General features: G+C 38.2%; 1 protein-coding gene across 1 annotated transcript in view; it reads left to right on the plus strand.

Annotated features, from left to right (window-relative positions):
• The window catches only part of ZCCHC14 (zinc finger CCHC-type containing 14), a 55,299-nt gene that overhangs the window by 21,230 nt on the left and 17,459 nt on the right, over nt 1–16,610 (plus strand). Inside the window, exon 3 of the mRNA XM_076348970.1 lies at nt 16,175–16,248. Coding sequence (XP_076205085.1) covers nt 16,175–16,248 — 74 coding nt within the window. The remainder of the gene's footprint in view (nt 1–16,174; nt 16,249–16,610) is intronic.

Genomic DNA, 16,610 nt, shown 5'->3' on the forward strand with positions numbered 1-16,610 from the left:
AATGGTAAGCATGTCTGGGGAAGGAAGGTAGCTGTTAGGTGTGTATGTTTAGAGAGTATGTGGAAAATTTGGAAAAACTTAAGGTAGACGTGGTAGATACGGAAAGTAGTATTGTTGTAGGTCTGTCATAGGGGATATGGGGCTGGCGTCTCTTCGGAAGAGAGGAAACATACAGCATAGGTCCATGGGGAAAAAAGGCTTCATTTTGCTCCTTACTAATTAAGCTTGCTTTTATTTGTTACGTTATATAAAGACTTGTTCTGAATTTGTGTTCTGGACAATATAATTTTCTTATTAAACATTACAAAATGACCAGCGTTCTGTTAAAGTAAGGTTTGACAGTGAAGCACTTGATTTTGAGTACTCTGAAGCCTGTTCAATTTGGTTTTAGTGGGAGTTGGATGACGCTTCTGTTTATAATGAATTAGAATCAAGCTACTCTGAAAAATAAAAATTCTAAGAATAGTATGCTGGTAAATTCAGCCACGCCAAGGAGTTTACCTTGCTGTAATGCATTCCTCAGGCAGATTCTTGATCTTAGATAATGACAACGTAGTTGTCAATGTCTAATGTGAGATGATAAACTCATATTTAATACTATTTGCTTTTTTCCATGGCTCTTCAGAAGCACAGGAGGCAACGCTTAGGCATGTACATTTCTAGGACTCTCTTGTATTGCCAGTTCATGTCTATGAAGTCCTGGAAGTGCCTGCTATGGCACATTAGTTGTTAATGCAGATGAAATTAATAGCCATTACCTCAACAGCTATGGAAGCAATAGCATGACCTTGCCAGTAATGGAAACAGCATGAGCAACTTGAGCTTTTAATTAAAATTGCATTAAATGAGCAAACCCAGTTTTTCTCAAATCTTCAGGTAATGGCTTAATGCAGCGCATCTTCTGAAAAAATGTAGCAGAGTCAGAATAAAGTGAGTTGTGAAAACTTTACCTGGTGTACATCTTGGTGGAACTAATGCTTAAACTTGCTTTTATACTGAAAATCCCTTATAAAGGCAGGGGGTGGGGGAGAAGAAATTTGAAATTTAAAAACTTACTGAAGGCTAGAAAACATGTCATGCAGGACTTCAAGGAAAAATGAAGGTGAACATTAACTGCTGATTCTTGTCTCCCAGCAATTCCTGCTGCAGCCTGATGGCAAATAGCTCACTAGGACTGGACATTTCTGTGTCTGCTGCTTGAAGATTGAGTAAGGGATGTGTGAAATGTTCAGAAATGCTCAGCTGTTTATTGCATTTCTTTAGAACTTAACACCCTTTAACATCTGGAAATGTCTGTTTTGAAATAACCCGTTTCACTGCCATGTTAAACAGAGGGATGCAAGAATTTAAAATAAATGGCTTGCTTATCCTGTCTAGGCTTACATTTCCCCTAAACTAAATTGGACAAAAATACCACTTTAAAGAAGAAAATGGGAGTGATTCACATGTATTCCTAGAAAACCGTATGTCCTTGCCCATGTTTTTACATACTGTCACAAGTGTACTAATGACTAAATGGCAATTGTCTTGTGTATGGCATGCTTAAGAAGCTTTCATAGCTGGTTAGCTGTTAGCTGGTAGATGTTCTTTCCCTTCCCTTCCCTTATCAGTTTATTGTTAAATCCCCCATTTTCCAAAGCACATTTTTTGTTTTCATATACCTTTACATTTAGATTAATTCTCGTCTCCAAAAGGTGGCTCCCTGAGGGTAGTAGGCTTAAAGTACAATAATTTTATCAATAGGTAGCTGGAGTTTTTACAGGTAGTTGCATATACAAGTTAGAAATATTGTCATACCTCACAGATTTGTGGGTCCAGATCTAAAAATTCATGAGAACTTAAAGTAAATCTTAGGTTTCTTGCTTGACTTTTGATGTCAGCATTAGGATTCTCACATTGGGGCTTTTCTCTGCAGACATGGAAGGCTGGCAATTTTTGAAAGAATGAGACTTCAGTAGGGAAAAGATACCAGACTTTGTAGGACTTGAGATAACATTAGAGAAATTGGTGATATTGGGAATTGGTAACAATAAATTCTGGTTTCAAGTAGGGTGGTAAGTCACAGGAGGAGATGCATTATCCTTCGTACTGAGCACTGACATAACATATTGGTCTGGTTTGAAAATGAGGAGGTGGGTGGAGAGGAAGGATGAGAACATGTCACACAAAAAGTTGTTTACTTTGCCAGCAATTTTCTTTGCTTCCCCTGCTACTACAGCAAATATTTCTTTACTCTGCTTCCCTTCTTTCTAATCTGGAAGTGACCTTATTTAGTAAATAACAACACTTTACTTCCATGGAAGCGATCATGATTTCTCACATTTGGTATCTGGCACAAGGGAACAGATGGACTGCAAAGAAGAAACAACGAATGTAATAGTACTTAAGCTAGTGAGAAAGACCTTTTGCAAATGGTAACTCATGAGTCTGACTGCAGGACACGTGCAGTTAGAGGGGAGGAAATTGGTCATGTTTTTTAAAGAGTGTTCTCCTGCACTTTGACTACCAGCTGATGCCAGCCTTGATTCACAGGTCAGAAGACGGTGGGTGATTTTATTTATTTTGGACTGCAGGTTCAAGCTTGGAAGGAATTGGTGCCTCCTGTCCTTTGAGGATCACTGTACGAGAGCTACCGATTCTTGTGTTCTAGATAATGGCTTTGCTTGTGATTTACTGTAGAGTCTTGTTTACGTATCCATCAAGCGAGGGTAGTTTTTGCTTCACATCAGGGCTGGCTTAATGTTTGTAGATCTCTCTGAGGAAAAAAAAAACCTCAGGTTTATGTCAAAATGTTTGGGATTTTTCTAACTGGTGGTCAGAAAGACACTCTGTGTAGACAGAAGCAAGTTCCTCCCCTTTGTTTTGCTTAAATAGTTAGAGATTTCTTAAATTATATGTGCCTTCACTAACTTATATCTCCTTTTGCTAATAACCAAACAAGAAAATGGTGCTATTAACATTGGGTTCATTATAAGTAGAATCAAAATGAAGAAAGAATGAAGCTGAGAACAGTCAAAGCAGTGAAATTCTGTGTATTAATTCAACTTTATTTGGGATTGTTTAAAGAAAGCTGGATTCTTCTGTTTAATGCAGGCTTAATGTAGTTTTCATAAACTGCATCTGTTGAAAAATGCCAGAGCAGAGCCAGATACTGAGACGTGGATTAAGAGATTTGACAGCTGTATGTGTAATGAAAGCATCTAGAGTTGTTCATGGGTTGATGCTAAGAAGTAAGTTGAGAATAAAATCTCATTTGGGGATTGCAGATAGTGGAAATAGGCAGAAGTTTAAGGGGCCATGCTGCCCGAAACCTGCGTATAGCAGGGTATCTTGTACTTTCCTTAAGCATTCCCTGCAGGTGCTGTCAGACGTGTTCCTGCACTTAGAGGAGCTGTGGCTCTGATCCATATGGTGTATCTGTTACTGTGTGCCACGCAAGTGGAGGAGGAGACAAATAGTCAACTTTGGCATTGTTGAGGTGCTTTGTCAGATTTCATTTCTAATTTCACTTTCTCTTGCTCTTTTATGCTGGAAAGTCATAGGCTGTAATTATGCAAAACAATGGTTTTGATTAAAGTAAATTTTATTTCTCAGGTGCACAGAAGTGCTAAGCTAAGAGGTTAACGTTGCATTTGCTTTCTGACTTGTTCTTTTATCTCCCTGGAAAAAAGCAGTGGACTTGCTGCATTACTTCACTGCCTGGAGTGGATGCATTTCATCAGTGCATGGTGTGGATGCTATTTTTAACAGTAACTCAAAGGGGTAGCCCTGCTAAAATTACATCATTAATATACACAGCTGAAAGGAAATGGCATAAAACACAACAGTGCCTTAGAAGATTATCTCTATTGTGTTTTCCACTTCTGTGGATGAATTATTCAATGTGTATCATTCAAGCAGAGATACAGTTGGACCACCGTATTTGCAAAGCATTCAGACTTTTGTTTTCTTGTAAACAGTCTTGTGGAAAAGTGTAATAAGGGAACTTTGTCTGCAAAAACAGTAGGTATGAAATAGGTATTAGTGGCTTGGGGAGCTCGAAGTTTGTGTTCCTTCCTGTCCCTGTTATTAAATAGTTCAGGGATTTGCTAGCTATCCTACTACCGCAAAAGTGTTTTGCTTCGTTCTGTTCTGCATACTGAAGAATCTAGTGGCAAGTGTGGAGAGTCAAAGCTTCAAGACTCTGGGTTTTTTAGTGGATGGGGTTTTGGTTTTCTTTCGGTTCTTTTTACTTGAGTTCCTGGGCATTCTCACTGCCTTGGCAAATACTAATAAAATCTACTTTGGTCTTCTCTTCCCTTTTGTATTTGCTTCATAGATGTGTTACAGAAACAGTTGTCTAAGAGTTGTACAGTACCTCAAAATAAGCTTAAATGCTGAATTAGAGCTTTTTTCTTTCTCTTTGAATTACTGGTCAAATCTTGTCTGGGATCCAGAATGAAGGAACAATGATTTATACAAAAGTATAAAAGGGAACAAGAATATTAAAGCCTGAGACCAGAGACCTGAAAATGTACAAGGACATAATTGCCAGCAAAAGGAGAACCTCACAGAAGTGGCTGTGCAGAGGGATTATTTGTTTGTCACTGAACTAAGCACTTGAATGCATTTGTGGCTCTTGGCAAGACTGTATGTACTCAAGGTTTTGCCTAGTCTAGATTAGTCTGGTCTTTTTACATAGTATGCTAACAGAATATTTTTTCATTGTTGACAAGGTTTTCATGCTATAATTCTTAAGAAAAAAAAATTGAAGCTGATATAAAATGACTTTGTCCTTGCTGCTCATGCTTGCTTGTTATTGCAGCCTTAGTCATGAGTTTCAAGATGCTGATACTGTTCTTAAAAATGCAGAAAACAGCACGTGCTTATTTACATGAGCATTAAACTATGCTGGTCTGGAGTAGCTGTCTTTTAAATAAGACTAGCTGCGTGTATTCATGTGCCTTTGAGTTTGAAATGCACATTTCTGCTGTATTTTTGCTTTGGAGGTGGAAACTCTTAACTCCTTTAGGTAGCTGAAGAAATCCTTCGGCCAAGGTTGGAGCAGCCGGCCATCTGATCTCAGCACTCTGGTGTTTTATCACCAGATTGCCCTTCAAGCCAGGGCATGCTGGCTGAGCAGCTGCTACGTTACAATCTCACTGACAGGGGTCCATCTATGCTGATATATGGTTACATGCTGCAGCCCACAATCTTTGACTGTGTTGTAGGGGGAAAAAAACCAAACATATGTTTATATAATATGTGTAATTAATTTATATACACGAAATGTTCAGGTCCTGACTTGGTGACTTTTAAGCATAAAGTGTTGCTGGGCAAATCCTTATCGGATGCAATTGTGGTTGATTACAACTATAATTGTTTTTATGCAGTGGGGACTGGGTCTTCTTAATAAAGAGTAACAGTGGATTATAATTATCTAAGTGGGACCTAGAAGACTTAAATGAATAAAATCTTGTGTAATGAAGGAAAACTAATGGGTAGTAGGCAACTTTAACTCAGTTCCCATTTTCCTCACCCCTCCAAAAAAGGTGGTTTGTTGCCGGTTCAAACTGCACTCAAAGGTGGCATCTTGCATTATTTCACTGGTGGGTCTGGTGTGTTGGTGTGAGACTTGATTTGTCCATCTGTATTTAGGGCATTGCTCAAAACTTCAAAGCAAATGCCAGCTCAGATCCCCAGCTGCGGTGTCAACCTGAATGTGTCATGTTTTCCCCAACTGGTTTCCTTTCAGGGTGCACTGGTGAGGTTTGTATTCTCTTTCTAAGCTCAGGGTAAGTGTCTGTTCCATGCAGACCTACCAACTTCAAAGGTTTCAGCTGAATTAGGTTTGTTTCCTCTGGTGATGTTTGGGATTTAGTGAAGCCTGGGTTTTCTGGGGTTTGGTACACTTCAGCACAAAAACTGATTAGGGAAAGGGCCTACACTACCAAGAGTGTCTTCCATGGAAAACTGACTTTGCATTTTTAGTTCTGTAGGTGAATATAGCATTTGGATCAGAACTAATCATCTGGCTCGCCTTGGGTTTGCGGGGGTTTAGTGAATTACGTGCCAGAGAAAATCCTTTCTAGGGAAGCATAAGACTTCTCTAGGATGAGCTAACCTTCTCTTAAAAATAAGAAACAAAGCCAAGATTTTGTTTAAAAGTGATCTAAGAACAGTAAATAAAATAATCACTTGATCAGATAAAAACTAGACTAAATATACAACTGCATGTTACTTACCCAGCAAGTAAAAGTATTTATATACAAAGTTGAACATCTCTCTTGATTGCAGAGATATTTTTACTAGCATGGGCTTTGTAATTAGATACGGGCAGCCTGCTTATTTTAATTGCCTGTACAAGAATGTGTTAGTGGTTCCTGAAGCTGCCTTCAAACCGAGCGTTTGGGTTTATGGTCACTTTTGCAGGAGTACTTTTCAAAATAGGCTGTGCATTCCCCCAAGAAGTCTACTCTTAAATCGGAGAAGGAAGATGAGTCATTGGGCCAGATTTCTAAGCAAATTAAGTACACAGCTGCATTCATAACTTACACATGCTTTTCTCAGTTGCATGAAAATAGTTAATTAGCTGCAGTTACATGTAGAATTAGCCAGCTTGGGGAATTAGGCAGTAAATATATTTTACAAATTAAATTCTGAAGTCCTTTAAAAAACAAGCAGTCCCCCAGCCCCCAAGCAACAAAATCTGAGCACATGCTTAATCTCAAACAGTGACTAGTGTCTCTGAATTTGTTGTAGGATACCTTTAAGCCTTCAGTGTTGCAAGTGTTTACCTAAAATCATGCTTGAAAATGCCAAAGTGTTTCCATGGTATTAAAAAACTTGGTTAAGGATTCCTTCTTGGGTATGTTTTGCCTGACATTATAAAGAGAGATATCTTTGCTTGATTAGAGCTACTTGAATTAAGGAATAGGTTTTACCTGTTGCTCAATTGTCCCTAACTAATGTCAAACTCTCGCAGCCTTTCTTGGCTCTGTATCATAGCGCTCTCTCTCTCTGCCCAGAGTGTTATTATACATATTTCAACAGCATATCTTTGGTAGGTATATGTTTCAAGGCACAGCACCTGTTTAGTGACATGTGTTGGTGCTCAGATTTAGTAAGGGAGTGGAGCTGTTACACAAATATGTTCAATACAGCAGCCCTTTCTGGATAATGTATTCTGTAAAAGCTTTTTCTGGCATTAGAAAAGAAAAAAGGCAACTTGTAAGGCAGTTGTCTATTCAGTGGCAATGGCAGGCAGTTCAGCAGCAGTAATGCAAAAGTTAGTACTCTTGGCCTGAAGTATTTGGTAAGAAAAACCTTCAAATTAGTGCTTGAAGCTGTATCTTGATTTTGGAAGCAGCTGACTGATTCTTCTGGGTTTTACATTTTCCTGTCCAGATGGGAGTCTTCTCCAGCCTTCAGTTCAGACAGCTTTTTGTTTTATTTAAGCTTTCGAATCCAATGAAGTTGCAAAACCATTCTTTAGGTTGATTGGCTCTTGTGGATGGCTAAAGTGCTGACAGTATCATTCAGTATTACTCAAAACAATGTATGAATTCAATTAAAATCGTAAAAGCTAAGATATACAGACATTTTTTTAATAGCTGTCTTTTTTTTGAGAAACATAAGAAGGTCACTTAGTTGGCAAGTTAAATAAGCCAAACTGAGGAAATAGCAGGAACATGAAAACTACTAGTTTGATTGGGGGTGAGCGATACAATCCCAGCGTATTATTGCTTCCTGTATGCTGCCAAAAGTAAGCTAATGTCCTTGATGTTTAAAAAAGCTGTGTAATTATTTCCTGTGGAATATTGCAGTTCATAGTCTTTAGTCTTGCTTTTAAATTAAAGTGGGATTAGCTTGTCACTTAAACTCATGGTATGTGTTGGTTTTGATCTTAAATATTCTCCAAATTGGAAGAACCCTTTTTTTCTTACAAAGAAAAAGGACAGTTCTAAGAGCGTTTCTTCTGCTAATGTTGCTCTGTCCTGGTTTCGGCTGGGATAGAGTTAATTTTCTTCCTACTATGAAGAACATACTGCTAACAAATTTTTCATTATGTTCATGCAGCTTTAATTTCCAGTGTCTTCCTGTGTGTTTTTTGTAGAGGCACCAGCCAGAAGACTTCTTGCTAACTAGTAAAACTGTTCGGTTATGAGGTTTTTCCTAGCTGTAGCTTCCTTTTTAGGCAGACACCATGGAAAAGCTGCTGTCTGCTCTTCTACTTTTAGTCTTAAGAGATACCAGCAGAAAACCGGACAGTGGACCCTGCTATGAGGCTGAACTGGGTCCTAACAAGTCCAACATACCTTAAACTTGAGTTCTGTTTTCTCCCTTTTTCTCCACAAAACTATCTGTCTTATGAAGAGAAGATCAACTTAGCATTGACTTTTAAGGAACCACAAACTGTTAATCTTAAGAGAATTAAAGGCTAGAAAGTGGAAATGCAGGGAGCAGCAAGTGATATGATGTGTTCAATAACTGCTAGCCAGTAGTTCTTGGGTCATGTACTATGACAGACCCTGCTTCATCAGCTTCAGTCACAGGAATGGGGGAGAAGGCTCCTTTTTGTCCTCTGCTAAATTTTCCCTCCTTTGTTTTTCTAAATGAAAGCTGTGATGCTAATTAGTCCTGTCTCCTGAAATTGTGTTAGCCAGGCAGAATTAGTTCCTGCAAGATACTTGGTTTAAAGAATTTGGTAATCAGAAAATGACTGCTCCATTTGGAGTCTCAAGTGAATGTGGGACTTCTTTTTCAAGAGTGTTTCAATGATTTTTGTATTGCTGTGGTCATTGCTAAGTTTCAAAGATACTGTAAATGTAGTAGTCCTCTCCCTGGAATGCAGTCTTTGATTTCCTGGATGGTCTGGCTTGATGGAGTATTTTAAAGATATCTGATGTGGGAAGAATAAGCAAAGATCTTACTGTGCTTTCATACAACCACAATTTTTTCTGCCCTCTTTTGGAGGGGGGATGTGAGTTCTACATAACATGGTTCAGTTTAAATGTTTCTTAGCAAGCAGCAGTTTTATATTTGCATAAAGGTTTTGGGATCACTTAAGTGTCCCAATTACACTTCTTCACGTGATGTTTTCTCAATCCATAACCACTGTATTATGTGAAAACAGATTAATATCTTAATAAATTACCCTGCTGTGTCTGGAGAGTTCTGAGAATGAGATGTCATTTCTCTTCACTACTAATATAATAATGAAAGGTCATTCTTACATGACAAATCAATGTAGTGAACTGTAGAGAGAATTGCTTCATCCTTTCCCATATTTGACTTTTTCTAGAAGTAGTAAAATAAGTGTTTCTTTTTGAAAGTGATCTTATTTCCTTACCTGTCTTCTCTCACTTTTAAGGAAATACTCTAAACAGTTCTTGATGCTCTCAAGTGGAAGCAATTTTTCCATCTGGTATAGCTATAGACAGACAAGCTCATAGCTGTGGGATGTGCACTTGTCACTTAATTAAAAAGTGTCAGAGGTAAATTTGTTTGATACACTTGCATTTGAAGAATGTGTTTTATGACCTGCCTTTTCATGTTCTTTCACTCCCCAGAAGCACAGTTCCTGTAAGTACAAACATTACATACCAGCGAGCATCTCTTGTTATTCCATTATTTGGACTCTGGCCCATCAATATTTTGATGCAGACTGGATATCCCTTACCTAAAAGGAAGAGTTTGTGAGTTAATGTGTCATGAAACCATCAAAGGTGTGCTTTTGCTGGTTGCTGAATAGAGCAAAGTTCAAGCTGAATGGTTTCGGTGTTATCCTCTTAGTATTTAGTGATTCAGAGCCTATTGGGTCCAAGTTTGAAAGTTCGTCTAAGCTTTTTATGAAGTGAGGCATCGGACACTCTTCCAGTGAAATCTTTCTCTGAAGAAGTCTCAGGGACAGATCAACAGTGCCAGTTCTTTTTTGGCTTTAATGACAAAACTATTACAAGCTGATGCTGTAGTTGTCTGATTTGTTGAAAGGAATTGTAGTAAGTAAACATGAGGTTGACCCGATTTGAGGTCCTGGGACTTATCACGAACACCAAGCTCTCGGCAACCTGAAAGATTCTGATCAATACTTGAGTTACTCAGCTCTCGATTCACCAATTTCAGCTTGCTGTTAGTCTTACAGACTCTGGCCAACCAGTTCTGTATGTGCTTTGAAAAACTAATATTTGATTCTGCAAGTTTTCTTTAGGCCTCTAGTATTCAAGTTAATGAATAATTTAAGTTTTGAGGAGTATGAGGCTAGGGAAATAAAATAAATTTAGTTGACTAGAAAACTTAGTCTTTTATGTTTGTGGCAGAAGAGGATCGATGTATTTGCTGGTAAGAAGAGTGTATCTTAGGTTTTTTTCATTCTCTATCATAGCCTACATAAAAAGCTTTAAAAAACCAGGAATGTGAAAGCAGAAGCTTTTTGAAAAACAGGCCAAAAACCCTCTGAAGCTGATACTTAGAAGCAGTTTCTCAGCTTCAATTCAGTTGATCTTTATGTTAAAAAAAAGAAAACAAAAAACCAACCACCAAATGTTATAATTTCATGTGCTTTGCCTTAAATATGCTTTGAAACTAGCAAATAAACTTTTTCCTGTTTTCCCTCACTTTTGCCTGTATGTATGGGAATATAAATACTGGTGGGTTTGAGGGTTGAGTGGGGAGACTCTGTGGGTTTTTGTTACCAGCTTTTGTGCTGGTCACGTGGGATTACCTTCTGATGTCTGACAACAGTAATTGAGTAATGCTGCTTTTGAAGTGTTTCTCTTAAAAAACCAAGAGGAGATGGCATGTGAAAGTCTTGGTGTTGCATTTTCAGTTACCACTTCTGTGTAAACAAGGACGTAGAAAGTATTTGATTAGTTCCTTTTTCTTAGGTAGATCTTTACAGCAAAAGTTCAACTGCTGTATTTGTTTGAATGCTTGTTTCCATGAAGGCACAACTTCATGAATGAAAATTAATAAATCTTTAAATCCAGAAGCATCCATTAGAATTATGTACTTGGCCTCCTGTATAACACAAACTAAAGGATTTTACTTTTTTTTTCCCTGCTTAAAAATTGTAGCATTTCTGCTTTTTTTTTTTGTCAAGTACTGTGTCTCAAGAGCTGCACAGGTTCAACCCAGTCTCATGACACTCAAATTTTACCACCTCAATGCTAGAGAACAGTATTTACATGCTACATGTCACACAAACTGAACCTACATGCAGTGACTTAATACAAAGGAAAATAACTAGCTAGGTATGGAGTAGAAATTTACTTTTTCAGACTGTGTAGTAAATTCTTCCTAGTAGTTTCAATGTCATTCACTTTAACCCAGTTGCTCAGCTCTCCTGATGTGTTCCTGGCTTGCAGTCTTGTCTGTATTTTTCATCCTGTGTTGCACAAAAAAAAAAGCTTTAGTATCTCATTTATGTTTTCTTTTGGTAAAGAAAACTGCTAAAAAAAAAAAGCACTGTGTAAAGCTATTTATGAAATCAAAGGAAGAAATACTGGTACAAATTACATAGATTTCCACAGTAAAACTGGTGGAATGGGTGTTTGATTTAATTCTAGAGTGTTGGTGTTAGTGCTGAAATATTGGATATTATGAAAAAGGGCTAGCCTTCAACCAATACTTGTTATTGTCTTTTTTTTTTTTTTACTTTTTCAGAAGGAACACAAACATTCTCAGTGTGGATTGAGACATTGATCTATCTAGTCCTTTTACTGGCTAGCAGTGGCTTGATCCAGAAGTTGAAAAAAGGGGGTTATAAAAAAAACACAACCTACAATGGGGTATTAAGGTGGCTTCCAAAAATGATGTCTTTTCTGTTCTTGCCCATGTCCACTGTATGTTTTACCATGACCTTGACCTGCTAGGAGTAGCTAATCCTAAAGCATTTGAATTGGTCTTTCACTTTATGTAGTTGCTGACGTTTTAGGAGGAGGAGGTCCAAGATCCTGCTCTTTCAGAGGGAGAGGCTGGTCAGTGGCTGGCATCAAGAAAGCCAGAGGGTTTAATACCTGGTCCTGTGGAGAGGGAAGGAGTTGTCTGCGCCTTCACAGAAACGCTCAACTCATCAGATGACAAATGCACTAATATCAGCCAAATGGGTAAAAATCCCAGGCTGGAATAGGAAAACAAAACTGAATAAAATGTCTTCAAACTCACTGGATCCGTTTTACCTGGATATTTTGGAATGGGGCGGAGGGCAGGGGGGAGAAGGCACTATTTGGAAAGGAGAAAAGATGACTTAGAAATCATACCCCTTAGAGGAACTGACTCTGCCTCTGTGCTGTAGTATTTCAAATGTGAGCTTCCATACTTGATACAAGTCTATGTACAGTTGAAAACTACATGAAGAATGCAGCAAATAAAGTAATAAAAAAAAAAAAAACCAAAAACTTGGGAAATTTGATTACAGAAAATCTCTGCAAGTGAATGAAGATGTTTTTGTACTGTCTGCTGCCCTTTCAACGTAGAGTTCAGCAAAAGACAAAGGTTCAGCTGTTTAAAAATCTGATTCCTAGTAACTATGAATGCATGCCTAGGGTTGTGTGGATATGTCCCAGTACTCTGCCCTTTTCTGAATGATGGCACAAGATGCTTGTAACACAGAGGGTGCCACAGCCTTGATAGGAGCCTCTCCTACAGTACTGAAGTTCCACAAACCTCCTTTGTATTTCTCTACCCCTTTCATATGTCATTTGTGATCTCATCCCGCTGTTTCACTTACCTGCCTTAATTTCCCAGATAATTATGGATAAATCTCCATGACGAAAAGTCTTCTGTGTCCCTCTGCTAATGCAGCTTAGAAAGCCCAGCAGTGAGGGAGGCACGTACACATACACACGCAAACACTTTTCGTGGATCATTTTATGGGGAAGTGCTGGGAGAGAGGAGCAGACAGAAAGGTATGTCTCCGAGATCTTGTATCATGACTGTGATACCCTGCCAAGCTGCTCTGGTCCGTTCCTGTCCCATGCACAACAACAAAGCCTAACGTGGAGAGCATAGCTGGACTACTTGTGGATGAGTTCCCATTGATTAGTTCCAGACCTAAAGCTCGGATTTATGGTAGTGCAAATATACTTGCTCTGGCTATCTCCTGAATTAGAAACATTAACTGTCTTGGGTTTTGTTTTTTTTTTTTAATCCCCTGGGTTGGGAAGCTTGAGTTTTGCTGAATTCAGCATCCTGAAAAGACAACAGTATCATGTGTCCTTAATTCCGTTCAAAGGTTTTTCTGGTCATGGAATCATTTATAGTGATACTGGGTAGAGTCAGCTCTTTGAGCAATTTCCCATGCTTTTGGGAGTAAATACAGTTAAAAAATGTCTTTTTTTTTTTTTTACTTTATAATTAGTTAGACAGCAAATTTAATATCCACTCACTCCTGCTTGGTAGATGGCACCTTCTTCTTCCTGAGTTTTGTATGATTGATTGCTCTGAATAAAGTTAAGCTTCAGGGTAGGTTTAGGAAGGCTATTTTAATAAAATCAACCACAAGTTAAATAATATGGAGAGTATGTGAGAGGCCGCATAACAAAAACAGACAACTTGACAAATTAAACAAGAACTCTAGAATTTTTTAGATGGATGATATTTTTCACAGTATTAGCTAGTTGGGAGAAGATTACTGGAGCACTTTGTATAATGTTAGAAATTATCCAGTCAATTGTCCCTCGAAGCATATTGCTGCTGCACAATGAACTGTATTTCATGCTCTAGAACAGACCTAATCTTACAAGATTCAGTTTAGGATCACTGCAGTCAGTGCAGAAATATCTACCTAGTGGTTCACTTTGCTAATTGCAATGATTTTCCAGAGGATAAATTCACTGCAGCAGATTATATTAACTGAACAAGTTCAGACCAGAACTTCAGCATGAAAAGGTCATGTAACTGTCAGCACAACAAAATCCACAAGGTGATTTAAAGTTTGTTATTTACCCACATAGTAAAACAGAAATAGCTTTATTTTATATTGATAGGTAATCCTATTTTGCTTGAATTACTGTAGAGGAATAATGAATAGATAGAGGAGATGGTATTTGAATACTGTAGAAATGCCAATGACAAGAACAGTTTCAGTAAAGTGACAGTGGATTTGCTATAAACGACAAATGTTAAGTAACACTTGCTATGTCTTTCTGGCTTTCTTTGTCCTACTCCAAAAACAGATGTTGCAGCAGTTGACACTAGGCTTTCTACAAGTTACTTGCTCATCCTTCAGCTGTTTCACCAACAGTATGGTGATACCCCCCCTCAATATCCATTTTACAAGTTCTTTCTAATTATAATTCTGAAGTACATATAATTCTAGTCAATATTCAGTATATTTTAACTGTGATCACAATTAAGGGTGCCCTGAATTCTCTTAAATAAGTGTACCGAGGTAGATTTTTCTTAAAATGACAAGAAAATCCTCTGAACCATGTGCATGTTTAAATCTTCATGCTACTACATACTGTCTAGATAGCTCATAGATATCTGGCATGCAGAAGATTTATTCCTGTGGTGCTCAGCATGTGGTGTAACAGCGTGGTAGTACTGTAAAATCATTTCAGAAGCGTGAGAGGAATCCACTGAAAACTTTAAGAGGAGCAAGTCTCTACAAAAGGCATAATATGCAGGAGAAAGTAGTAAGTAATGAATTGACATTATTCATAAGCTCAGGGATTTATGTTACTGTAATTGGGAATTACATGGAGAAGGAACAGTTGAGATGATCATAAAAGGGGTGTTAATTATGTATTTTAAAGATGGGCACGAACATCTGTAGACCTATTTAAAACTTGCCAGTTCTAAAAATTTCGGCTGCAAATAAGTAAGACTCCAAGAGGAGGTCTTTAAAGCAGCCAAGACCTAGGTTGTAGCATTTTTAAATGAACAGGATGCAACAAAAATTGTTAAATGGCCACGCTAAAGACTTCAGGTCATGATTGTTTTAAGGTGGAGGAAAATCAAGCTCCAGACTGACAATAGGGTGGCTTTGGCTGAAGTCCCACTGTGGGGAATAGGGAGATGTGAGGCTGATGAAACAGGTTGCCCGTTGTAATGTTGCTGTGACTTTCACACTGCAACTGTTTTGTCATGCGGTTATGTTATGAGGAAGATACGTGTGATAAACATACATTGGAGTCTTACAGGTAATATAGTGTATAAATAGTCTTGAAAACAGGTAAACATCTTGTAAATAGTGATTTCCCAGAAACAAAATGGTAGGGCTCTGGGTTTTGCTTGTCAGGACTGCTGAGTGAAAGCACAACATACACAGCATGCAGCCCTTCAAGCACCTGTCACTTGGAGGTAAAATTCTAGTGACTTTGTTTTTGTATAATTGCTTTTGAATTTTTAAGCCAATGTAAACTGGCTTTTTATGAGAAAAATTCTCTGTGTGTATCCCCATGCGTGCGGTCAAAAGGCAGGAGAAATTTGCAAGAGAAATAGAAAGTCAGTAAAATAATCTTCATAAAGTTTAGCGTGGTGGAATTTCTGATCTGTGTGTATTGGGAAATGAGAGTCTCTAAGAATTTAGCATATCAAATATTTGATGCGTAAGATTGTGTCTTTAAAGGCTGGATATCATCTGTAGAGATGGAAGCAGTGACCTGTACTGTTATTCAACGCTTTCCACATTAAGATCCTGTTTTTACTTACAACTTACTCCAATTGCAGTAATTGAGGCTGAAGTTTTCCGTGAAACGGCAGTCAAGGAGGAGTCGTGATGTCAACACAGCAATAAAAACACACTAAACTCCTTGCAAAATCAGCCCCTGAAAACATGGGAGACTTTTGCCCGTCTTCATTTCTCTTTGTGCCAGTTTTCCCTTGGAGGGATGGTATTTGCTACTTGATGTTATTAAGATAAATCCATCCATGTTGGTGTAGCATTCTGTTATTATGCTGATTAGTGGTATGATAAGGCCATGAGGAAATAAAAAACTTTGCATTTAGTGTATTGTTTGGGTACTGGTTGAAACGAAGCCTTGCTAAGGCTAGAATTGAAGACATCACCGAGCGGTGGTATCAACCTTCCCATCTGCCAAGTGAGGCAAGCCTGAGCTGTGCACCTGTAGCACTGCCGCAAGTCGTGGGATGCTCTCAAAGCAAGTCCTGGCACTACCGAAGAGTCATCACTTTTGCATGCATTTAAGAATATCCTCCTCATTCTTCTTCTGTCTTTGTTTTTTCATAGTGAGTGTTGAAAAAGTGGAGCTAAAGGGACTGGCACACAAGAAGAATGAAAGAAATGTTGAATATTCCTTTGAGGTAAGTTTTTGTCATTGGTTTTTTTTTACTGTGAAAGAAGGGAGGATAATACTTAAGGAGGAGTTAAATTTTCAAACCTTATTTTTAGATCCCAGAAACTGGTCTAGTGGAGCTCCTTGGGGATAGATACTGGTCATATTTTATAATCAATGATTTGGAAGTAGTCGTAAATTGCTGTTGATGAACATTTGTGGATGATGCAGAGTGGGCCACAGGCAAAATAAAAACATTCACTCTACTGCAGCAGGTTGTGGCAAAGTATATATTTAGGGGAAAAATATCGTGCCATGCTTACAGAATGGGTATCTATGTGCTGGAATGCAGAAGCTAGAAAGAATTTAAGTTTTCATCTGGACAAAGAA

This window comes from Aptenodytes patagonicus, chromosome 11 (genome assembly GCF_965638725.1).
Source record: "Aptenodytes patagonicus chromosome 11, bAptPat1.pri.cur, whole genome shotgun sequence".
In the NCBI taxonomy this organism is placed as follows: Eukaryota; Metazoa; Chordata; class Aves; order Sphenisciformes; family Spheniscidae; genus Aptenodytes; species Aptenodytes patagonicus.